At 39.1% G+C, this 26,336-nt stretch overlaps 1 protein-coding gene and 1 long non-coding RNA gene across 2 annotated transcripts in view; one reads left to right on the top strand and one right to left on the bottom strand.

The window, feature by feature from the left end:
• The window catches only part of TOP1 (DNA topoisomerase I), a 63,362-nt gene extending 49,337 nt beyond the window's left edge, over nt 1-14,025 (bottom strand). The window contains exons 1-2 of the mRNA XM_032217892.1: nt 13,835-14,025; nt 12,969-12,993 (exon numbers count right to left, since the gene is read on the bottom strand). Of these exons, the coding sequence (XP_032073783.1) occupies nt 12,969-12,993; nt 13,835-13,867 (58 nt within the window). The 5' untranslated portion in view covers nt 13,868-14,025. The remainder of the gene's footprint in view (nt 1-12,968; nt 12,994-13,834) is intronic.
• A 387-nt stretch (nt 14,026-14,412) lies between these two features.
• LOC116509784 lies at nt 14,413-25,964 on the top strand. The gene is made up of 4 exons (XR_004255532.1): nt 14,413-14,521; nt 15,730-15,799; nt 23,080-23,209; nt 25,347-25,964. It is a non-coding gene; the product is annotated as an uncharacterized LOC116509784 (long non-coding RNA).
• Nucleotides 25,965-26,336: the final 372 nt, after the last annotated feature.

Below are 26,336 nucleotides of genomic sequence, written 5' to 3'. Positions count from 1 at the left end.
GAGGCCTAATCTGTGGGATCTAATCGGTCTATTGGAGGTAATTGGCAGCAGGCGGTCTCTCAAGTACCCAGGTCCAATACCATGAAGGGCTTTATAAGTGACGACTAGCGCCTTGAAGCGTATCCGAAGACCAATAGAATACAACTTTTTTTGCCTCCTGAAGCCCCGCCCCTTTACCAAAATGGCCTTATATATCCTTATGAAGCGGAATGGGCTTTTTTTGCCCCCCCCCCAGCCGCAAGCAGCACTTTATAAGCCTCCATAAAGCTATGCATGCAATTTTTTTTGACAAAAAGGGCTGTTTTTTTGCTCATTTTTGGAGCCTCACTGTCCCCCCAGGAGCACTCTGGAAGCCCCCCCAAGGCTATTCATGCCTTTTTTGAAAAAAGGGTCAATTTTTGTGAAAAACGGGCCATTTTGGGGAGGTTTGCAGAGTGCAACCCCCCCCCTTTGGAAAGCTCTTTAACTGATTGATGAGAATTACATTGATCAAGTGCTGTGCCAGCAGAAACAAAATCTTAGGTGCTGCAGATTGTCAGCGATTTCCTTCTCCAGCACAGGGATAAATACTTCTGGAAACATCTACTTACCTACCTACTCTCTCTCTCCCTCTTTACCTACTGTATTTCTCTCTCTATCTCCCCCTATCTACTGTATTTCTCTCTCTCTACCCCTCTACCTACACTCACTCTCTTCCTCCCTCCCTACTGTATTTCTCTATCACTCTCTCTCTCTCTCTCCCTCTCTATCCCTTTATCTACCTAATAACTACTCTCTCTCTCTTCCCCTACCTACCTACTGTATTTATCTCTCTCCCTCTCCCTCTCTACCTACCTACCTACTTTTTTTTAAAAAAATGCCTCTTCAAAACCTTGGTGCGTCTTATACTCCGGTGCATCTTATACTCTGAAAAATAAGGTAAGTGACTCTGAGTGACTTACAAATAACTTAATAAAACAATATAAAACATGACCCAAAATGGTAAAGAATGTTATTGTTAACTTACAGTTATATCAATATACATGTTCTCCTCCTTGAGTTTATTATTTTTTAAAAATAATAAAGGATATAATAAATATCAATAGGTTCCATACTTACATCATACTGCTTGGAAATGTTTTTGCACATTACCCTTTTCCAGAACTGCTTTTAACTTGTTATTTTTGCAGTTTTTCATGAACTGTTTGCTTCAAGACAACCTACAACTCTGCAACAAAATTAAGGTCAGGACTTTGACTACACCATTTCTTCTGTTTCTGTTAATTTACTTGTGCATTTATGATCACTGTCATGTTGCAGCTCATTGGCAGGTACCCTGACATTCTGAAGAAAAGTTTGGTACAATGCATTGTTTTGTAAATGATTGTGAGCTGTCCAGGTCCTGAGGCTGCAAAGCAGCCTGAAACCATTATGCTTCTACCATTATACTTCATAGTTGGGATGTGGCTCTTTTGTTGAAATGTAGCGTTCTGTTTTCTAAACAATTCCACTTCATTGCATCTGTCCAAAAGAACAGACTGTTCCATCAGCACGTGGAACATCCAGTTAGTCTTTCCCGAGATGGGAAGCGGTGTGCCTTGTGGGCAGGAGTTTCACCTTTCCTAACTTCCCATGCACATCACTGTTCTTCAGTGCTTTTCTTCTTGAACATTAATGTCAGACAATGCTGCAGATCCTTTGTCATCAGATCAGGATTGTTTGTGACTTCCCAGATTATTATATATTATGCTGTTGGAATTATTTTTGATGGACATCTTCTCTGGGAAAAAGAAACAATGGTGCTGCATTTTCTCCATTTCTTCATCATGTGTGGATGATGGAGGGCAAAGTTTTCTGCAACAATTTTGTAAATTTTTCCAGTCTTGCAAGTCTCTTTTCTGATTAACACAATCATGCGATAGGCATCTTATTCATGTCTATAAATCTGTATCATCAACAGCAGACTCTAATGGTGTCAATCAATGTGTGCATGTTTTTAATAGGCAACAGCTACTCAAATTCACACCTTATTAACATCTCATTGAATAACATCTGACTCAACTTATCTACTTAACAAGACTGATTATCCTAGGGCTTCATCACCCATTTCCAACAAAGATATTGAATTAATGTGTTCAGTAAAGACATTGATTTTGTTACTGGAATATAGATGCTTCTCAGTTCATTAAGGTTCTGAGCAGCTTACCAAAAATAAAATAGAAAGAATTAAAAGAAGTAATAACCAAATTCAACAACTGTGATATTCAACTTCATAGCTACTGGCACACCGAGGAAAACAATTCTAGCTATAAACAGCCCTAGCTATTGCAAAGAGAAAACCCAACTATAGCAATAGACCCTAAAGGCTTTCCAGAACTACCAGATCTTGATGACTTTCCTGAGTGCCAACAAAATTGGTGCTGATCTCACTCTGCATATAGTACTTTATGTATCATGGCACAATATACTGTTTGTGTGTATGTTTTTTAAAAAGATATATTTTTCTACTAACAGAGCTTGGACAAAAGTCTGATCACATTGTAGTCACAATGGTAGAAAATTATGGATAATTCTAAAAGGTTCAGAAATTTTCTCTCCACATCAGGAGGCCACAAATTACAGCTTGCTGCCACCTACAAAACCATTGCTTCTTTTCAAGGATGTATTAGCAATCTGAAACCATGCTGGGTTTGGAGTATTTCAAGAATCCAGTATGCCTATAAAGATAAGTCTTTGCTATCTCTTTGCAAAATATGACAGTCCAGAAAAGGAAAGAGAAAATATGCATAAGCAGTAGGCAAATCAGACATATCACGAAATAATGGCGAAATCAGATGACTGTTTATTCATAAACAAAACTTAGCCCAGATGAAGAAAAATTTAAAAAGAAGCATTCTAAAATATGCAAAGAAACTCTATAAGTAAGCCTAGAAAATTTATATCAGTTTCCAAGATTTTGTTTTTATTTTGGCACAGAAGTTAAAAATACTCAGCTAGAAACCAGGAGTTCTAGTTCTGCCTTAGGCATAGAAGCTAGCTGGGTAACTTTGGTTCAATTACTGTCTTTCAGCTCTAGGAAGAAGGCAATGGCAAACTACTTTTGAAAATGCTGTCAAGGAAACTGCATGAACTTATACTGACAGTAGCCAGGAGTAAAGGCTGAGGGAAGCAGCAATATATAAACAATAAATTGTAATGAAATCTGTGTAGTTGATGTTTGATGTTTGTTTGATGTTTATTAACATTTATAGGCCGCCCTTTTCCCTGAGGGGACTCAGGGCGGCTCACATAAAATCAGGGAGGGGGAAATACAAACAATGACATAGACACATATAATAAAAATAATAAGCAACATACATTCATCATTCGGGAGGGGCGGCTATCCTTGTCCCCAGGCCTGACGGGCTAGCCAGTTCTTAAGGGCTGTGCGGAAGGCCTGGACGGTGGTGAGGGTACGAATCTCCACGGGGAGTTCGTTCCAAAGGGTCGGGGCTACTACTGAGAAGGCCCTCCTCCTTGTAGTTGCCAGCCGACACTGGCTGGCCGATGGAATACGGAGGAGGCCCAATCTGTGTGATCTAATTGGTCGCAGGGAGGTAATTGGCAGAAGGCGGTCTCTCAAGTATCCAGATCCACTACCATGCAGGGCTTTATGGGTGACTAATAGCACCTTGAAGCGCATCCGGAGATCGACAGGTAGCCAGCGCAGCTCGCGGAGGATAGGTGTTATGTGGGTGAACCGAGGTGCACCACAATCACTCGCGCGGCCGCGTTCTGTACTAGCTGAAGTCGCCGGATGCTCTTCAAGGGCAGCCCCATGTAGAGCACATTGCAGTATTCCAGCCTAGAGGTCACAAGGGCCCGAGTGACTGTTGTGAATGCCTCCCGATTCAGGTAGGGTCGCAACTGGCGCACCAGGGCGAATGCCCCCCTGGTCACAGCCGTTAGGTGGTGGTCAAATGATAGCTGTGGATCCAGGAGGACTCCCAAGTTGCGAACCCTCTCTGAGGGGTATAAAATTTGACCCCCCAGCCTGAGTGATGGAATATTGGTCGGATCTTTGGGAGGGAAACACAACAGCCACTCGGTCTTTTCTGGGTTGAGCACAAGCTTGTTAACCCTCATCCAGTCCATAACGGCCTCAAGGCCTCGGTTCATCACGTCTGCCGCTTCATTGAGTTGGCACGGGGCGGACAGATACAGCTGGGTATCGTCCGCATATTGATGGTATCTGATCCCGTGCCTACGGATGATCTCTCCCAGCGGTTTCATGTAGATGTTGAATAGTAGGGGGGATAAGACCGAGCCCTGAGGCACCCCATATGTTAGGGGCCTAGGGGACGATCTCTGCCCCCCCACTAACACCGACTGCGACCTGATCGAGAGGTAGGAGAACCACCGCAACACGGTGCCTCCCACTCCCACCTCCCGCAGTCGTCGCAGAAGGATACCATGGTCGATGGTATCGAAAGCCGCTGAGAGGTCAAGGAGGACCAGGATGGAGGGATGTCCTCCATCTCTGGCTCTCCAGAGATCATCGGTCAATGCGACCAAAGCGGTTTCTGTGCTGTAACCGGGTCTGAAGCCTGACTGGAAGGGGTCGAGATAGTTTGCTTCCTCCAAGGACCGTTGGAGCTGGAAGGCCACCACCTTCTCAACAACCTTCCCAAGGAAGGGAAGGTTGGAGACTGGGCGATAGTTATTAAGAACAGCCGGATCCAAAGATGGTTTCTTTAGGAGGGGTCTCACCCCCGCCGCTTTCAATGCGGCGGGGAAGTTCCCCTCCCGAAGAGAGGCGGTCACAACCGCCTGGATCCAGCCTCGTGTCACCTCACTGCTGTTAGTAACCAGCCATGAGGGACACGGATCCAGTACGCAGGTGGAGGCACTTACAGCCCTCATGGCCTTGTCCACATCCCCGGGGGTAACATCCTGAAACTCAACCCAGAGATGTTCTACTTGATCCTCTTGTGCCTCGGCTGGAACTGCGGGGATGGAGTCCAAGTCTGACCGAAACCGAGCAATTTTGTCCGCTAAGAATTGGGCATAATCCTCAGCTCTGCCCTGCAAGGGTTCCCCCGCTTCCCTTTTATTTAATAGGGAGCGGGTTATCTTAAACAGGGCGGCTGGGCGGGACTCAGCGGACGCAACCAAGGTGGCTATGTGAGATCTTTTCGCTGCCCTAAGTGCCCTGGTGTATTCCTTGGTGCAGGTGGTTACCATTGCTCGGTTCGATTCGGACTTATCGGACCTCCATCGGTGCTCTAGGCATCTCCTCCGGCGCTTCATCTCCCGGAGTTCCTCGGTGAACCAAGGAGGTCTCCGGGATCCGCCGCCTCGGAGGGGCCGTAGTGGCGCAATCCGGTCGAGGGCCTCCGATGCTGCCGAGTGCCAAGCAGCAACCAGAGTCTCTACCGGACTGTGGGCGAAAGTATCAGGAATGACCCCAAGCTCCGTCTGGAACCTTAACGGTTCCATAAGTCGCCTGGGGCGGAACCACCTGGTCGGTTCCTCCTCCCTACAGTGGGGGTTTGGTCTCCGGAAGTCGAGCCTCAGTAGGCAGTGGTCTGACCACGACAGGGGTATGATGTCGTTACCCCTCAGTTATCACTTTTTTAATCACAATGGGTGAGTCTTGACATTTCTGAAACACTTTGCAAGGAATCACACTGTGACACTGGTTAGTAAAATTAAAAAACAGTAATCACATTAAAATAAGATAAGCTTAGAGGGAAAATATTTAATCTTATTATTCTGAACACATTTTTTTCTACTTTGTCCACACATGGTCCTAATTTTCATTTCCTCCTGTGAAGTAAGGTTTGAAAATCTAGTAATATGCTTTTGCACACCAGTCATAATACTAACTAGGAACAGAAATGTTTTTTTCATGAAAAGTATGTATAGTTTACTTTGAACATGAATCCAATGTTTCCTTCAACAAATTAACATGACAATTCAGTATTATTCAATGTCATTGAAGCAAACTGTTTCTAAAATAATTATATTTATCAATAACATTTCAGTTGCTGTTAATTGGTTCATAAAGAAAAGTCAGTTATGCAACAACCTACATTATTGCAAAGTAGTCGCTACATTACCTATAAGAAGTAGCACAAGGATATATTATCAACAGAATGGATCTAAGATGGAATGAGAAACCCAACAGAAATTTTCAAAAGCACCACTTGCACATTGTCAGGTTTCCAAGTAACAACCCTAACAAAAGACGACTCCAAGGCTTGAAATTCCTCGAAGTTCCATTTTATTAGCGATATCATATTGGCACATCTGGGAAAACCCAAATCGGAGTTTCCAGGTTTTCCCCACCCAAATGAAAGTTCACATCCCTGCTCAGCACCCACATGTCTATCACATGGTCCAACCAAGCATCATCCCAACTGGAGATGCCTCCCACTCATGCCACTCCAGGTGCAGGGCAAAATGACATTGACTCTCTGAGAAAGGAATGTTATTTTGACTATATCTACCCCATTCCATATAATGCCCCTCCCAGTTTCCCACAGCAATAAATGTTGCAGGCCTGAAGGCACAACGTAAAAGATGGCTTCCAGGCCTGACACATATGGCTTTGCTAAATCCAAGGTTCCTTAAACCTAAGCTTGAAATACTAGGCAAGGGGCATCTTAAACTCCTAGAGTAGTACCTATTGCATATTTGGGGTATTCTTTATCCAAAGCAGAGTGTGCAATATTAACAATGACAGGTTAAAGAATCAAATATACACAATTTTAAATCATGAAACTTTCATGCAGATTCTCAACTTACAACTGTAATGGAGTCTGTCCATTAGTTGCGAATCGTGATGTTTGTAAAGCAGCTTAGTTGTGTGACCAACCCTAACCAACACAATTTTATGATTTTGAAGTGACCATTAAGCAAATCACCACAGTCACTAAGTGAATCTATAGTTGTTAAGGAAACCCATTATTCACTATGAGGTGTTTTTGCTGAACACCAGAAGTAAACAGTAATTTTCAGCAGAAATGTCATAAATTGTGGTCATAAGATTGTGGGATGCTGCAAACCAGAGGGGGTGGTCCTAAATAAAGGACTGTATTCATTTTTAAAGACAGAATCTTTCTGTTATACTAGGCCAATGATGGCAAACATTTTAGGCACAGAGTATCCAAACCAAAAGGTGTGCATGCTTGTGCACCAGAGCACCGGAAACCTGACAACCAGCTGGCTGGCGTGCATTCATGTCTCGGAAACCCAAAGACCAGCTGCTGAGCTGGGGTGATGGCGCGCATGCCCACAGAGAGGGCTCTGTGTGCCACCTCTGGCACAGGCAGATATAGAAGTAGAATGTGAGGGCGGAGTTAAAAAGGGATAAGCCTAGAATTCCCACATAGCCACAAACGAAGTCCAACCCCTCCCCTTGAATTCAGTTGGCCCTTATCTAACTCCAAGTAGGTGCTGACCATTAGTTGAGAAGATTCCTGAGCTTAGATTTTTAGCAATAAATCATTTAAATTGTATCTTCATGTGTGGCCCTAGTCTTTTGTCCTGACACCAGAGTTAATAAATAATCCAATTTAGCTTGAGCTCAACCATAGAGCACTTTCAGTATTTTCACTCAATCAGATACTATATTTAAGATTATTTGCATTGAAATGTGAAGAACTGAGATAAAACCCTTAGCGGCTTGCTAAATGTCACATACAATCTTAGCTAAAAAGCCATATAAAAGGACACTACAGAGGCTATGCCAGAGGTGGGTTGCTCCCAGTTTGGCTGAACCGGTAGTGGTAATCTGACTTGGGTTGCAGAACTGGCAGCGACCCAGGCTGGCCATACCCCCGAACCGGTTCCCCGGTCTCTGTTGCCGGCATCTTATTAGCTTTTAATGGCCTTTACACATGCACACCACCATTAACAGTGAATTGTATGTGCAAAATGCCTGAGCGAGCGATCCAGTACCGGTTCATGTAGGAACCCACCCCTGGGCTATGCCTATAGAGGGCAAAGCAAAACTGCAGCATGTACTATTTGATTTGCTGCACCAGGTTTTCACATGCTTTGTTTTAAAAAGAATTGGGTTTTTTAAACATTAGCTGATTTAGGAAACTGCAAACAAATTCATTTCCTAAGAATACTAAATACAGATATTCCTGTTTCAATATTAAGTTTGGACACAAATTTAAGCGATCTATATCATCTGTAATATCCTTACTATGTATCACTATTTAGCCATCTTATTAAACACCACTAAGATTAATATATTTTATATAAGGCCTTCTTTGTTAGGTCTACATATATTGAATAATAAAGTGCTATAGTTATAATTTTCTAGACAAATGCTGCAAGTTTACAAATAGAACATGTGCAGCAATATACTCCTTACATTTGCCTCCAATTTGCATTGCTTTTGATTCTGAAATTATTTTATCATCTTCTTGAGTAGTAACATTGACAGTCAATCTACTCCCTCTTTAAAGTTGTCAAAATTGCTGATCTCTACAACACTTAGAAAGAAATGGATCCTGCTATAATTAGAACTTATTTCCAAGTAAATGGTTCAAATTATATTGCATATATACTTCAGTGAGAAGTGCTTACAAATATGAACTTCTAAAAAGTTGGTTTAGATGGTTCCTTCAAACCTCAGAAAATTATCTACTGGTATCATTCAGATAATATCTTGTAAAATCAGATCACACTCAATAATGTTTATTGAGAATGCATTACAAGTTAATTGAAATTTACTATTCCCTTAAGAAACACACAAAGTCTTATACACTACAAAAAAAGTTATTAAAAAAAATCAGACTTACTGCCTTTTAGCAGCTCCAAATCTTTATTTGTAAAATGAAAAAACAGCCATGTTTTGCAAACAATGTAGATATTGAAGGGCAAGAGGAATTCAAACACATACACTCTTGTTAGCTGGAGAAAAAACTCTGCTGAAATAATTTCAAAAATTTTCCTTGGCTTCACATGCAAATTCATGTTGCAAAGGAGTAATTTCCATGGAACTATTACAACAGGAGTCATTTACTTCCAAATGCTCACCATGTAATGATTTTAAAATCCTATCATTACTTAGTCCTCTAACCAATTACATCCTGAAAGAAGCTGTAAATCCTGGAATCAAATGGTGTACCATAACTGGATGTTTCCAGGTTTTCCGAGAGAGAATAAAGATGTAATCATTGGAATAAAATACTGAACATGTTCTTATAAAAGCCAATTAATAACTGAATGATATGCAGTTTTAAATTTGCAATGGATCTATTTTACTAGTGTAATCTACTAATTCTGGGGATTGGTAAAGTCCCAGGAGACTGGAAAAGAGTAAATGTCACCCCATTGTTAAAAAGAGAAAGGAAGACAACCTGGGAAGCCACAGATCTAGAGACCTGTCAGTCTGACATCTACATTGGAGTAAATCTTATTGTTAGCATTAACAAGATCCAGCACAAGTTTGCCTGACATATAGTTAATCTGTTATTTCACAGAGTAGGTAGGTCAAGGGAATGCTGCAGACAAAGTGTACCTGGACCTCAGCAAAGCCTTCAAAAGTCTTGCTTAAATTCTCATTTACAAAATAGTAAAATAAGGATTAGAAGATAATACTGTTGGATGATTCAGTACTGAAAGGCACCGATTCATCTTGAGAGAACTATTCAATAGAATGCCTCACGGCCCTATCCTGGTGAACATTTTTAACCAGTAATTTGAATGAGGGAAGCTGTTTGCAGATGACACAATAGGTAGCAGTAATATTTTGATGAAAGAGAAAATTCAAAAAGATGTAAATAGGTTTGAAATAAATAAGATGGATTTTTAAAAAGGAGAAATGTAACATCCAGCATCTGTGGAATAGGCTGCAAAACAAAGTTACGAGTTCTTCAAATAGAGGCTGCATTGTCATCTGTCAGAAATGTTCTACGGCTCCTGCACTGAGCAGCAGACTGAACTAGTTGACCTCTAGTCCTTTGAATTCTATGGTTCCACAACATGAGCAGATGGCTAAAGTGCTTTCAGAACTGCACTAACAGAATATAGCCGACGTAATCTACGAGATAACAACACTCTATATGTAGTTAAACATGTATATTAGCTTTCAAAATGGCAACGCTGGTTGTGAATATATATTAAATGGGGAGAAGATAAGGAACTAAATTAGCAAATCTTTCTTTATCCTAAAATGGTCAAGATCTAAAAAGATTTTCCTTGGTGCTTTACTCAAATGTTTAATAAAATTTCATAAGTGGTTGATGCAAACATGGATCTGTGGAGTGAGAAAGAATCCTCTAAATAATCAAAATAAATATTAGATATTTATAAGTATAAATATTAATACTTAAGAGTATACAGAAGTAAGAATCAGAAGTTAAAAAATAGAATATCCAATAAAAATCACATAAATTGCATTTTAGGAAACTACCTGAATACTGATAATCTCTCTAAGATATTGATAGTTAATTTATATCAGTCAGAACCTTTAAAATCACCTTGTTTCTGAAGCCACTATAAATGTTTCATTTTATTTGCAGAGAAAACTGAAATACCAGTCCGATTCCCTGGATATCTCCCATCAACAACAACAAAATTCTAGCTCCTTAGCTTATAAAATCTGAAACTATGTATATAAGCTGGCACATTACACTATATCAATTGAACATTCATCACATCCATACAGATACTGTAATTGCATATGAATAGCTAATGTATGTTGAAAAAATAGGGAATGTTGTTTTAATCAGTAGCTATTTTCAATAAATGTAACTAAGACAATAACTTGCCAATTTTGAGTTTTAAAAACATTTTGCAATTTTAGAACTGAAGAAACTTTATCAACAGAGAGAATAAAGAAATGGAAATAGAGAACTCCATAAACATTCTAGAATGATGAAAATTAAACTAATTTAAAACTATAAATTACTAGGTTATTGGCAGCATAAAACTAGCAAATCAATTTATAATTAGCAAAATAAAAAATATGTAACATCTTGGCACACATAAGTCAAATACGTAGGTAAAAATAACTTTTAGGTAAAACACCAGGGCACATTAAATTGGATATTGAAAACACTAACAGCAGTAGGCAATTATAGATGGAGAAATCAGGAGCAATGTATAATATAGCACACATACCGTGTATACTATAGCTTAGTAGAAAAAAACATGAATTATCTTAGCAGCAAGGTCACAGAGGACATGACTATTGCCACTTCTATTACTTAAACAATATTGAAACCTGTGGCTCTATTAATTACAATGATAAAACAGTTGAGGGGAAAGACTGGGTCTATAATAGGAAGAAAAATAACATGTGTACCCTTTCTGATTGAAATAGCCAATAGAAATAAACCAGAATCACCTCCAAGAACAAGATACAAATTATTAGGTGTCAATTCTATGTTGAGATAAAAGAGCTAGTATGATAATTATGTGCCTGAACAAAATACATCAGTTAGATCCCCCAATATACAGTTTACATTAACCCAGAAACTGAAAGACTCAACATAGTTTCAATTGAATTATTCCATTAAAAAAGGGTAGCCAGAGCACTGGAAACACTTTCAAGTCAAATTTTAAACATATGTATTAATATGTAATTCATGTGCGGGATTATCTTCCCTTTAACAATTCCTTCATGCTTAAATTCAAGCAGTTCTATGAACTTCATTTTGGGATCAAAGATATTTTTTTTAAATTTTAAATCGCTCCAATTAAATACATCTGTATAAAGGAAGAAACCATATCTGCATACCTTAATATACTGTTCTTCTATCAGAAATAATGTCTTACACAACAGCAGAAATGTAGGTGACAGAGTCCACTAGTAACTAATGTTAAAGTATGTTACCTAGAATATGGCAATGTTTTATGAAAGCAAAATACCCTACAGTACCATACAGCGTCTGAGAGCTGTATTCTAAGGCAAAACCACCTTTTTAAAAGGTGGAGCAAACCATCATGGCATTTTTGACAGATATGCCATTTCAACTTTGTGTCTCATTTTCTTCTTTCAAAGGAGCTGGGAAAGCTTGCTATCCAAAGTGACAAAGCCTTCATAAGATAATAATGACTTCCTCCACCCATTCACATACCATATACATGTTTGTTTTTTAAAAAAATCACAATATATTTATTATCCCTCCCTTGAAGACAAAAGAAAATCCTCCATCAACTATTAAACTTTACCAAAGTGATGTGGGATACTATTCTGAAACCACCCACGGAGTTTTATAGCATTTTATTTCGGGTAGATTAACACAGAAACCCCACCCAATCAGTTTCTGCATTTAGATCTTACATAGGTTCCTTACTCAAAAAGGTAGAGAATCTGTTCAAGAGCAACATGTTGCAACCACCTTTTGTTATAGGGGGAAGGGAAGCAAAGGGAATGGACTGAAAGAAACAGACCTGGGGGAGAAGGAACTGGGGAAGAGATATGAATAAAAAAAAAGACAACCCAGCGACAAAGTCAGGCTTTTAAAAATGAAAACCAAAACCAAGCTATGTTTCTCCCTTTTCAGAAAGGCTATCTTAAAACATGGTTATCGATTAAATCGTATGTTTTTACTGCGGAAGGCTCCTTCTAGGCAGCTCGAGGGAGGAGGAGAAGGAGAAAGACACACACAGGGAAGAGAGAGAAAAAGAAAATGGCGCAGAGACTAAGTCCCGACCGTCGACAAGGCGACTTTCCGGGGCGAACAGAGGCCCAGGAGAGATTTTTAAAAAACAAAGGAAGACTGATTCGGGGTCTCAATTACCCTCACTACGGAGAAACTGGGTCAGAAAGGCCGAGGGTCTTAAGATTTCGGAGAATTAGGAACCTCGATAGGAACAATGGGGCCGGTGAGCGAGGAGACGGGACTTAGTCTCTGGGACGCCATGTCTGTCCTTTAATATCCTTAGCAATGAGAAGGGAGAAAAAGAGAAAGCGGAGGCAGGGAAAGAAAACCTTCGATCCCACTCCCCCGCATTTACAAGGTTAGGGAAAAGGCACTCACCATTCGCTCGGAAACCTGGATCGATCTATTATTGAAAAAAGAAAAAAAACGGGAAAAATACGTTTTAAAAGGCATCCCAGGACCAAGGAATGGTTTCACACACACACACACACACACAAAACAACCTACGTGTTGGGTAATGGGGAAGAAATCATTCCCGAAAGGATTTGTACATCAATAACACGATTTAAAAAAGGGGGGGTAGCGACAGAATTGCGATTTTTAACACCACCTCCCTTCCCCCACCCCAACCGAAGTTTTGCCCTCCAGTTTTAATTGCTCTCCTCCTCGTGCGTAGGTCTCAATTCCCAGGTTTCCTCAGACCTCCCTACCTTCTTCCCCCACCCCCAGCCCTCTTTTATGAGTCCCCGTCCCGCCATGTCCGGCAAGCGGAGGGAAGTAACCGGCAAAGATAGAGAACTGGCCACCTTAAGGACCCCCTTTTTCCCTCTTTCAGGGAATGGAAGCCAGTTTAATCAGGGCTTATTGGAATAATACGCAACCTAAAGGCAACCCCCCGGAGGGGACAGAGAAGAGCCCAAAAGGCTCGGAATACGATTAAGGGCCCAAGGAAACGTGACTTCCCCCCCCCTTCGCAAAAAGAAAACCCGGGAGTAGCTTCCCCGTCCCCCCAAGTACCTAGCAAGATTGTATCCGGCCTGAAAATATTAATATTAAAATATTATCATCAGTCTTTCTGAGGAACAGCTTCAATTATGGGCATAAACCTTTCTTCTTCTCCACCATCAGAAATCCTTCACTTTTTACCGTCAAAGGGGAGAGGGAAAAGGCCTCAATGTCCACAGCCTTTTCTTTCTCCCCCTCCCCCCATATTAACTACTAGAAAAATGAGAGCCCCCCCTTACCTGGGAGTCGTTATGCAGCTGATCCCCACTCATGCCTACACCACGGTCGTATACAAGAAAAACCCGGCGTAGGGGGAACGACGTGAGGCCAAAGGGAAACCACAGCTCCCTAAGCAGCCCAGTCAGTTGTGTAACAGACTAAGTCCTCATTTCCATCCACTGCGCAGGCGCCGCGACTTTTAAACGGTGGGGCGGAGCTAAATGAAGCTTCGGCGGCGAGACGATAGATCCGAGATAAGAACGCCCTTCTTTCCATAACCCAGCCTATCATCTGCCTCTCCTTCAATCAATGATATCTGTGCTTAGATTTGCATGTTGGCCACGCCCTCCAGCTCTTGGGTGGCCCGCCCCTTCCCACGTAGCCACGCCTTTTCCTTCTCCGCCATTTACGAAAAATGCCGGTAATATTTGCCCCCTTCCCTTGCTTCCGTCTGCAAAAGCCGGGTTATTATTTACATATCCGGTCACGCCCCTTCACTCGCCACCAATAAGCAATAAGAGGAGGTCTTGGAATGAAAAAATTACAAGCCCCGCCCTCTTATTGCTATATGAGGGAGATATTTTCTTGCGGCACATTAGTATGAGCTGTAGCACGAGTACGCCACGCATGCGCGTTTTTCCTTTTGGAGACGCACTTTAAGAAAGCCAAATTCTCAACGTGCGACATTTACTGTTAGGGATCTCGAGGTAGGTATGGAAACGACGTAGAAGGACTATCTTGTTATTTCGGTGCTTATTTCTTGTTTTGTTCCTGTCTCAGTTACAAAAATAAAGTCTGGATATGTGGACATTATTAATATATGAAGTCGGGTTTGGAGTCTGGCTAACTTTAAGTTGGATTTGATTATTTGAATGACACCCAGCTTTATGAACTCTTTTATATAAATGTGCAAAGGTTCATGCTGCACTAGAATTTCTTTATGAAGAAATGTTATCAGGGCTGGAAATGTGCTGTTTTCAGACATGCTGCTGGTGGAGAGTTGATTCAAACTCATTAAAATGTTTAAAGAAACAAAAACAAAAATATATTTAACTTCAGATTGTGTTATTATTTTAAACGTGAAAAATTACTGTGTCAGTAGAAAAGTCCAGTAATGATCAAATATGGCTTATAAGTACAGGTAGTCCTCGATTTATGATGGTTCATTTAGTGACCGTTCAAAGTTACAACTTAACCATGTTATTAACTTATCCACTGCAGTTAATTCACTTAACTGTGGCAAAAATTGTCATAAAATGGGGCAAAACTCATTTAACAAATGTTTCACTTAACAACAGAAAATTTGGGCTCATTGTGGTCGTACATTGAGGACTACCTATGTGCATATAATAGCAAGTGAGGTACAATCTTATGTATATTTTCACAAAACATTTCCTCATTCTAGACAGTCTTGGGTGCCAAGCTTTAACAAGAATGTTAACCAATTGAGAGTCTGATTGGTTAACATTCTGATACAATAGCAGAGTTGGAAGGGATCTTGGAGGTTTTCTAGTCCAACCCCCTGCCTAGGCAGGAAACCCTATACCATTTCAGACAAATGGCTATCCAACATCTTAAAGACTTCCAGTGTTGGGGCATTTACAACTTCTGGAGGCAAGCTGTTCCACTGATTAATTGTTCTAACTGTCAGGAAATTTCTGCTCACTTCTAAGTTGCTTCTCTCCTTGATTAGTTTCCACCCATTGCTTCTTGTTCTACCCTCAGGTGCCTTGGAGAATAGTTTGACTCCCTCTTCTTTGTGGCAACCCTTGAGATATTGGAACACTGCTATCATGTCTCCCCTAGTCCTTCTTTCAATTAAACTAAACATACCCAGTTCCTGCAACCATTCTTCATATGTTTTAGTCTCCAGTCCCCTAATCATCTTTGTTGCTTTTCTCTGCACTCTTTCTAGTGTCTCCACATCTTTTCTACATCATGGTGACCAAAACTGAATGCAGTATTCCAAGTGTGGCCTTATCAAGGTATTATAAAGTGGTGTTAACACTTCACGTGATCTTGATTCTATTCCTCTGTTTATGCACCCTAGAACTGTGTTGGCTTTTTGGGCAGCTGCTGCACACTGCTGGCTCATACTTAAATGGTTGTCCACTAGGACTCCAAGATCCCTTTCACAGTTACTACTGTGCAGTAGTATATGCAGAAGAACACATTCAAGAAATCAGGTTCTTTGATGAAAATAGAAAAAAAGCCAAATATTCTTAGTTATAAGAAGACATAATAGAAGGGAAAAACCCATATTAAATTAGAAGAAATTTCTTAACCTTAAGTACTGCATGATTAAACAAACTCTCTAAGAACAAAGTGAGTTCTTTTTCCTTTGCTGCCAATATGAAGATAATTTGTCAAGGATGTTGCTACTTAATATATCCCAACTTTCCAATCTTGGAATTGATATCAAAAGTTCCCTCAAATTCTAAACACACTCACACACATACACATATTATCTTTTGAGTTGACTTCTGGTGACTTCCTGGATTGCTTGCAATATTTTCAGAGGTGGTTTGTTACTGCCTTTTTTCTAGGGCTGAGAATGAGTGAATGGCTAAAAATCACCCAGCTAAGGAAGAACTAGAATTCAATCTCCTGGTTTCTAGTTTGGTGCAGTTAGCCACTGCAGTAAAGTAGTTCTCAAAGTTCTATTGCTCTACTACTAAATGTTTATGTAATGCTAGGGAAGATGGCATGCTACATTGCTACTGTGATTTTACACTAAGTGTTCACATTCTTTTGTGAACATAATATCACAAAAAGGAAAGACGTAATGGCTTTCTTAGATCACCTTATTGTGTTGTTTGCTATGATAAGAAATGATCTAGTGGTTTTAAAGTAATTATATTTGTTGTAGGGGCAAAATTCATCAGATTCTAACAGGTTCTGGAGAACCGGTAGCGGAAATTTTGAGTAGTTTGGATAACTGGCAAATACCACCTCTGGTATCCTTCCCCTGAAATGGGGTGGGAATAGAGATTTTGCAGTATCCTTCCCTTACCACAACCACCAAGCCATACCCACAGAACCAGTAGTATTTTTTTTTTTAATTTCACCACTGATTTGCCGTTATTCTGTGCCAGGTATGGAATATCACATTCTGTGCTCATATTGATGCTCAGTTTCCAAATAAATATGTCATATATATTCTTTTTAGTGGTATGCGGAGCAAGAAATGGAGTAAGAACTAGTAAGCTAAAGAAATGCACGAAGATGAGAAAAAGAATCAGCTAAAGTTAGTTTATAGTAAACTCATTCAATATATATTGATCCTTTCCATATTTGCAGTTATTTCTACCATATTGATACACTGATGCTTACAATATCTTTCTCACCTCTTGTTTGGAGAATCTCATAAACTCCATTTAGCAATTTCTGATTCTTCATCATCCTCTAAACCAATTCACTTTTTCTGCATATATTTGCTTTGCTTCATTTGCTTCCTAGAATGAAACTTCATTCATTCTATAACCAAAACATCTCAAGAGTTTTTATATAAAGTCATACGCCTTTATACTTAATTGCATTTGATTTATTGAAAGTTCATTCAATAAACTTTCTTAACCACTCTGTCTTTCCTTGATACCCCACTCCTGCTGCATTCAATATTTCTGATAAACAATACTTACCTAATATTTTAGTTTCCTTTGACAAATTCTAATTCCTTACAAGTCATTACTCTTCCCCCAGCACTGATTAAAATTGGTCTACCCATGTTTCTATCTTTAACATGGAAAACATTCTACTACATTTATTTACTTGCTGTAACTCTCCTTTATGTATTAATGCGATTATTCATTTTATTTTCCCTTCAGAAACAATTCTTGAGTTAATTTGTTATCATATCTATACTCCTCATGAAATCATGTGTTTTCTCTAATAATTAATACAAAACATAGGTTTTATTTATTGATCATATTTATATGGCTGCCCATCTCATGTATAGTAGTGTAAATTTGGCAATATGCAAAATAACCATAAAAACAAATTTAAAAACATTCAAAAAGTACATTTAAAAATTAATATTATAGTCTATAAAACATTCACCACCAACAACATAACATCAAAGTTATACATGTGTTTACATCTTCAAGTGTCATTGTTCCAGGTTTTCTTTGATAAGATTCTTTGTAACTATCTCTGCCTTTATTCCTTTATCTTTTGTACCAATACTTTTTTTGTATGCCTGCACTGTTAGATAGTGGTGTCTTAGAATATTCCTTTTCTGGAGTTTGGCCTTTCAAATAGTTTTTGGTTACAAAACTCTTTATTCCATTTCAAACTCCTCACAGTTCATCATTCCATCAAGTAGCTTTCCTTAAGCTTCTTATACAAGCATAACATAACATCATAGCTTTCTGTGGCAATGTGTAACAATTCTTTTTATTCTGTTCCAAGCAGGTTCTAAATCCCCTACTTTACTTCCACTAATCCACATTCAAGGCCTCTTGGATTCTTGTATCATTTGCTAATTCTTTTTGCATAATTCTTTCCAATCAAATCATATTTTTAAAGTCCTTTCTTTGCCAGACATATCTATGAATAAATTTATGCTTAAAATACAGATTTCAAAGAGACTTGGTCCTGAACAAATAATGACTAGTCGCTATTCTTACGCATTCTTCCATCTGCAAAAATGGCCTGGCATTTTTTCCCATACATTCTCATCTTGTGACAGCCCACTAGATAGTTCAGATCAACCAACAGGATGGCTAAAACTAATTTGATTGAGATTGGCTGTAATAAAAAGAAACTTCTAAGTTTGTTTGTGCTCTACTTTTTTTCCTCCATATGGAGTTCAGTGAACCAGATACCATTAGAGAGACCAGATCAAGAGATGTAGATTGGGAGACATGTTGGACATAATTTCCACATTTTACTGGAGCTATTAGCCACTCACTTTGCTGTGTAGAGCACTCACCAAAAATAGGACTCAGGAAATTCACCAGATTTGTTCTGAGTCACATCAGGGTTTGATTATCCAGTTTCAATACAGAAAATGTATTTTCTTTCCAATAAAAAGTAGAACATTGTATATAATCCAAGCATAAACCCATTTATCTAATGCCTATGTTTGCCAAATACATATTTCTGATTCTGGTTCTTCCATTACAAACATTCACCAGAGTGTAATATGACCATCACAACCTATGGATTTTAATCTTATAGATTAGAATCTTATACCTTCATTTGTATTTTACCATTTCTATAAGATTAAACCATCTTCATTCAAATTAAAAATGGCTTTGTGCTGTCTCTTAGTTTCACAGACATACAGCATATTTATTTAACTTACTTATTATTTATTTCATTATTTTGTCATTCATTCCTCTTTGAATCCAAGTCACTATTTCTTATATGATATTAGATGGCTACATAGACTTGACCTGCCACTTGTTATAGCCTTGATCAATTGAAGCTTTCACATAATGTTTAGATATAGAAAGTACACACTTATATAGGCACAATTCCCTTTTAATAGTAATGTCAGTACAGGTTAATTTTTACATATTTTGGCTAACATGGTTACAAATACCACCAAACTCTACTCTAAACTTACTTGTAGACGTTCTGTGCAGATTTCTCTAAACTCATCAAGTAGCAGTATATGCAGAGTAAGGACTTCATTTGCTCCATCATTAACTTATGGAGTAAGTAACATTTTTCTCTTTAGCAAGGAGAAGGTGCTATATAAACATGACACCATGGCGTTAGCGGGCTACAAGAAACTCAAGTTGTTCTTGTCTTTGTGCAGTAGGATTATTAAAAATACACCAATATGATTGGTTAATGATGCTTTAGTGCATTGTATAAGCACCCCCATCATATTTCTTATTTGTATACATTTATATAAACATATCTTAAGATTCCTATCTAAAGTAAATTCTCAGTGACAGTCATTTCAAAATGCATTCATTTGCTCTTCGATAGTTTCATATAACAAACACTTAGTGTGATAGATTTCCCTTTGTATACTGCCCCAGGCACTATTACAGCATAGTATAAATAATAGCAACATCTATATTTCAAACTGTTAACTTCCCATTGTTTTATTTTCAGGACTATTTCTCCAAAATGTGGCATATAATCTGAGCTGGGTTGTTTCACTTCATTTCTCTGATTTCATGCAAGAACTGTTCTACTGCATAGTATTTAGTGCAACAATATCTAGCAGAGTAAAAGCACAAGTTGCTTGTCAGTGTGTGACTATTACTACATTAACCATGCAAACTCATCACAATAAAGTAATTATTGATTTTAAAAAGGCTGACTTTGCTGTTAAATGATCATGAAGCCTCTCTAGGTACTAGTATCAGTATGAATCAGTGACCATGGGATCTCTTTAATGAACCAGCATTTGACATTTCCTCATTTCCTTTGTATAGAGATAGAATTTTGTTTCTGTCTGTCTGCTTATACATGTGTGTGGGTGGGTGTTTGTAGAGACAGGTAAATCAATTTCAGAGATTATTTTCAGCCAAGAAATACAACATTTCAAATGGTACCACAGTATTGCTAACAATATTTTTACTATTTTTATTTGTTAACATTTTTAAAGGTTTCTAGCTCGTTACTATTGCTTTAATATTGTGATAGAGCTTGCTATATTGTTGTTACCACTATTATTAATACATTTATTGTATATTCAAATAGAGGTATCCCAGCTCCCGACCTGGATATTGTTTTCCTCCTGTCCATTATCCACTAGCTTTTTTAGGACAACATTAAGGGGGGGGGGGTTAATTGGCACAGCATATATCTGCTATTCCTCTGCATTTCTAATGTTGCTTATTTGTCAGAGCATAAATGGGAAGCATCAATGGCATTCATGGTGTTGTGTGAGGCTTTCTCACATGCATAATGCTATCTGACTATGTCTGGGACAGGATAGTTAATCACATCTAGAGAGTTCATTTCAGATGTGTTTCCATCAGTGGTGGGAGTCAAAAAAAATTACTACCAGTTCTGTGGACATGGCGTGGCTTGGTGGGTGTGGCTTGGTGGGCATGGCAGGGGAAGGATACTGTAAAATCTCCATTCCCACCCCACTCCAGGGGAAGGTTATGCAAAAACCCTATTTCCTCCCGATCAGCTGAGGGAGGCAGAGAATAGATGGGGGCGGGGCCAGTCAGAGGTGGTATTTACTGGTTCTCCAAACTACTCAAAATGTCCACTACCAGTTCTCCAGAACTGATCAGAACCTGCTGACTAGTACCTCTGGTTTCCATCAAATGATTAAGGCTATGCTTGCATTATACTGCATAGAGGAAAATGGAGCTCTGTGCGTTCAGTAGCCCTGCCTCCTTCCTTGCAGCCTGACTGGTCAGGCCATTATTCTCCTCCCACTGTGGAGGAATGTCTCCAGAAGAAGAGATCCTGTTTTATTTGTAGGCACCCTTCCAAATTAGAACTTCAGCAGGGTTTTAAATAACACAGGGACTTTAGGTAAAATGCTTCTCTGATCATACTATTTCCAGCGGGAAAACCAGACTCTTGAGTGGTAGAGTGTGATGATGGTTCTGGCCAGAGTATATTTTCTTATTATTTCTTCCTTTATCATTCCCTCTCTCTAGTCGATTTCATCAGGCCATCAACTGAAGACTATTGAGACCTTTCTCCTGACAGACACAAAGACAGCAAAACAAATATCCTCCTGCAATGGCTCACCAATCTAATTAAAAATAAAAAATCCAGGGCAGGGAAGCTAATAACATCCTGGATGGCATAATAGCCAAACAAGTCTGTCAGGGCAAATTATAGTCAAGAGCAAATATCTCCAGTGGGAAGTGCAACATAGTGATGTAGCATGTGCTCTTGTTGAGTAATTCAGCTAATAAGCCATGTTTTCTCTTTTACTCTTTTCTCCAGCCAGTTTTTTTTTTATTATTTGAATCCCCGCATCCCAATCGCCAATTAATATTCCTGCCAACCAACTTGCTCAAATAACCATTGAATTATTCTGTTTTTTAAAAAATCTTATCCCCCCCCCCCCCGAAATGTAAATCAAACTTAGTGATGCTTCTTCTGCATGTATGTGGATGTGATGTTTTAACCATGTAAGACATGACCCTCATAGAATATGTTAATGTACATTCATGGGCTTAATACCGTAGTAACTCCAAAATCAAGTGCCAGTGAATCATAAGGGACTGAACTTTGAACTTCAGATATTTTGACTTGGCCTTGAAATTCAGTCCTACACACACACATGCACGCACACATCCCAACACATCTGAAGTGAGGTTCTGAGTGGAGTGCTGTTTATTCTCTATAACACGGGTGTCAAACTCGGCCCGTCACAAGACGTTTTGCAATGTTTTTCCCTTCGCAGAGCTTGGAGTGGGCGTGGCCTGCACAGGCCACAGCTGGCCTGCAGGCCACCAATTTGACAACCCTGCATAACAAAACCACAGTCTGAAATGTCTGTTACTATTTCCAATCTACTTTTTGGAGATATGACTAACCTGGTGTAGTTAAATGCCAGCCAACTTATTCCTTAGGTGACTTATTGCTTAGGTTACTCCTCTATTTGCCTTTGCTTCTTTATTGGCCATTACAGGTGCTACTGTTTGCCCATATCTGCTTTTTCTGGGCAATTGTAGGGATTGATACTAGACGGGAGAACAAGTAGGTATAGTAACTGGCAAGCCACATCAGGGTTTCCTTGGTTTTTTTTTTTTAACTTAGTATATTGTACAAACCAAATGAATTATGTTTTATTCAACAGGCCCTGGTTAAGTATAAATCCAGCAGTGATTGATTTTATTTAATCACGATTTACTAAAAAAAAAAAAAAAATCACAGTTGACTGGGTTCATGGAACACACCAATATTTATTTGTTTATTTATTTAGCCACTGTCTCACTGCAAGCATGCACGCAAACACACGTATAAAATCACAATAAAAATACAGGTTATTAAATGAAAACCAAATGAATCAAATTCTGATTTACTCTGTTTGAATTGGGTCAGGTTTTGCTATCCTGTGCTCTTCCTAACTCAAGTTAGCAATGAAATAAATCTCATTTACAATCAGCTTCAACAATATGGATTTCCAGTGTGGATGTATAGTTCTAAAGGCTCTGCCTGCACTAATGTAGACATTACTTGGTCAAAGAGAAGGCTGCATTTTAAAAAGCGTTTGCAGAACAGGCACAAAATTTTATACTATATAACCAAAATACAGAACAGCATAACTATTCACAAGCATGAGTTGTTGTTTTTTCTAATGTTTATTTTTGTACTTCTTCAGACATCTCGGTTCCTCAGAGCTGGCTGATACTTCTTCTTCAAGGGGGTATTACCAAAGAAAATGTATTATTGGTCCAAATGATATGGGAAAAAATATAGATAAATTAAGATGATGAGAAAGCTGCATTCAGGTAAACAAAATTTATTATGATGCAGCTACCAATATTGAGGCATCCTTTCTCTCCCTCCCTCCCTCCCTCCCTTTCTCTCTCTGTTATATGGTGTGGGCAGCCATTTGTTCATCCTATAATGCCATCTGGCAGCATTTCTTTTACTGCAATTAAAAAACACCTTTATTTAAAAGCATGTTGGTACTGCACTTGATTTAAAATCTTCCGAGTGGCTTGCAACTGTTGAAGAGCATAAAGTAAATATAAATATTCACAATAATATTACTGTACCAACAAACAACAAAAGTAGAATTCTCAGTAGAATTTTTTTCATGGAACAAAAGTCTGCTGAAGAAACTATCTAGAACAAAGATCTACAACCCAAAGCATCTGGGGCATATCTGTTTCCCATAAAACTTGAACACAATCCCCAAACGTCCAAAAGTTGTTGTTACAAGTTGTAATTTTTACCATACTGGAAGAATCATTAAATATATGAGTGGAGATCACCATATTAACTAGACTTAACGTAATTGAATCTAAAGTGAATGTTTTTTTTTAAAAAAAATACATTAGTCCAAAGCCATATGATGTCCCAGCCTAGAATCTCTTCTCTAGGAGGACATATCAAATGGCAAGAACCTTGCATGGCCTTGTTAGTGCAATCACCAGAAGTCAAAGTTGACTTGATAGCCCAACAATAAAACAAGTAGTTCTCAAATAGAATGCTATACAAGATGGATGCAGTTATTGATGTGCATAGCATTGGAAGTATTGCTCAAGAATGCCATTCTCTGGATGCCAGACAACAATTGGGGGCTGAGGATAATAAATATATCAAGTGAAATGTACTCATATTGGCAGAAAAAGGCTATTGCCAGATCCCAAGGAATTTTAGTTGGTAGGATTCAGAAGAGCCCTCCCTCCCTCCCTCTCTCTCTCCCCCTCTCTGCCCTTCTCATTCCCCCCTCTCTCTTTCCTTTCCCCCGCTCTAACGGAGAAGTTTCCATGATCTCTCTGCTTGAAACCCATGGTTTTTATTAACCTGTTTTTAATCTGTAATTTTTATGTTTTTATATTTTAAAATTGTTTTTATTTCCATAGGTTTTGTTGTAAGGCGTTCAGGGTTGCTGCACAACGTGAAATGAACGGCTTATAAATTTGATAAACAAATAGATTAAAAAATAGTCCTGAAAAGGACTAGGTAAACAGTAAAAATTGACATTATTAGTTTTAAGGTGTTACAGAACTATTTTGTTGTCTTTTGCTCTAAGAGGTATGGTGTCATGGTCTCATAGGATTGCTATGTTACAAAAGACTTATCTTTATATGATAGACTGTCTAGTCCAGTGATGATTAACCTTTTTGTTTTTGTGTGCTAAAAGTGCATGCGCATATTACCCCACCCACAATACAATGTGCACGTGCCCCCTGCGCATGTGCGCGAGACCCCCCCATACCCCATTTTGGGCCTAGCAGGCCTCCCTGAATCATCCTGGGACCAAAAAAGGGGTGGGGGAACTGTACCCACACGTGGCCTGCTAGGCCTCCCTGAAGCCTCCTGGGACCAAAAATAGGGCGCAGGGGGCACACACACACCGTGCATCCCCCCCAACTCTGTTACAGGAGTTATGTCACCCTTGTGTGCAGCTTTATTCCTCTAGCATTCATCTCCATTGTTCAGTGATGCATTCCCTGCCTCTTTAGGATTTACCTCTATCTGCTCCTGTGAGTCACTTCCTATTCCTGTTGAATGTATATTGATGGTTTGTATAGTGTTTTGCAGAGACCAGAAAATCAGCTGGTCAGCGGCATATGCTTGGTGGAGCTCAGCTAGGGTTCGCATGTCGGCAGAGAGACCTCCGTGTGCCATTTGTGGCACGCATGCCATAGGTTCGCCATCACGGGTCTAGTCCAATGTAAAGCTAAAGCAATCATTAAAAGATAAAGCAATCATTAACAAGCCCTACTCAGTCTATTTAGTAATTTCCCACAGATCGGCAGTAATGCAGACACTATAGCTGAGTGCTGTTTCCGGTACAGTGGCTTTATACGTATTTGTTTTGATATGTATCCATATGCCTGTGCAAATTTTCTGTTCAATGGTATCTTTTTGCCTAATTTTGGTAATCCAGATTCTCTCTTTTTGTCATCTTAGATGCTGGGGATTGGAAACAGAAATGAAATATTAGAACACAATGCTAGGTGTTCTTTGCAGCCTGCGTTATCCTGTAAACTTGCTTTCTGCCCTCCTGTTATTCCATTACTATGTTAAAAAAATTGAACTGCAAGTTTAATCTATTTCATAACAAATCTTGAGTTAACCTTGCCTGTTCCCAGTGAGTTTTTTATCTGTTTAAGAGACAGCCTTGGAAAATTTGAAAAGTCTAATTATGTTTGCATCAAACGTTCCTTCCTTCCTTCCTTCCTTCCCTCCCTCCCTCCCTCCCTCCCTCCCTCCCTCCCTTCCCTGTTATGTTTGCAGCAACTCACATCTTATACTAAGAGCCTTTCTCATCACTTTTCTAAATAAACAGTATGCGGACAGACAGCAAAGAGTGCAGTATGTCAGCAGAATGCCTCTAGTCTGCCTCCTTACAGTTTTTTCAATCCTGGTCTATATTTTCTGCATTCCTGGAACATCAATGCTAGCTTTCAGCAATCTGACTCTATAGATACAGAAGGCAGGAGGGCCTTATATTTTTTCATATTTGTATTTAATGATGAATGTAGACTTTTGCTGATTATTAAAATTGATGGTGCAAGTTCTGTTTAATTTTGTTCAGTGTTGTTTTTTTTAACAGGCAACAATTTTTAAAATATTAAACTACATTACTTTTGGACACATATCTAAATGTTTCTCTTCACGGAATTCAGTTATCACAGTGCACTCTGTTCTCTGCAAGTTGTTTGACTACAATTTATTGTTTTAAACCAGGGAAGTAATCAATACCCTTCTAAACATTTCAACAATAACTTGACAGTTAAAGTTTGGCCCATGCTTTAAGTCATTCAGTGAATCATGGGATTGTTGAAAATCTGTATGATATATATTAGTATGAGTATTATTGAATCCCACATATCTACAAATAAAGTGTAGAAATAGAATATTAACAGTAGAACCAATATATTAAATGTGTAATTATGA

Source organism: Thamnophis elegans, chromosome 5 (genome assembly GCF_009769535.1).
Source record: "Thamnophis elegans isolate rThaEle1 chromosome 5, rThaEle1.pri, whole genome shotgun sequence".
Lineage (NCBI taxonomy): Eukaryota > Metazoa > Chordata > Lepidosauria > Squamata > Colubridae > Thamnophis > Thamnophis elegans.
The sequence above is the reverse complement of the archived record's forward strand: the minus strand, read 5'-3'. Positions and strand labels throughout refer to the sequence as shown.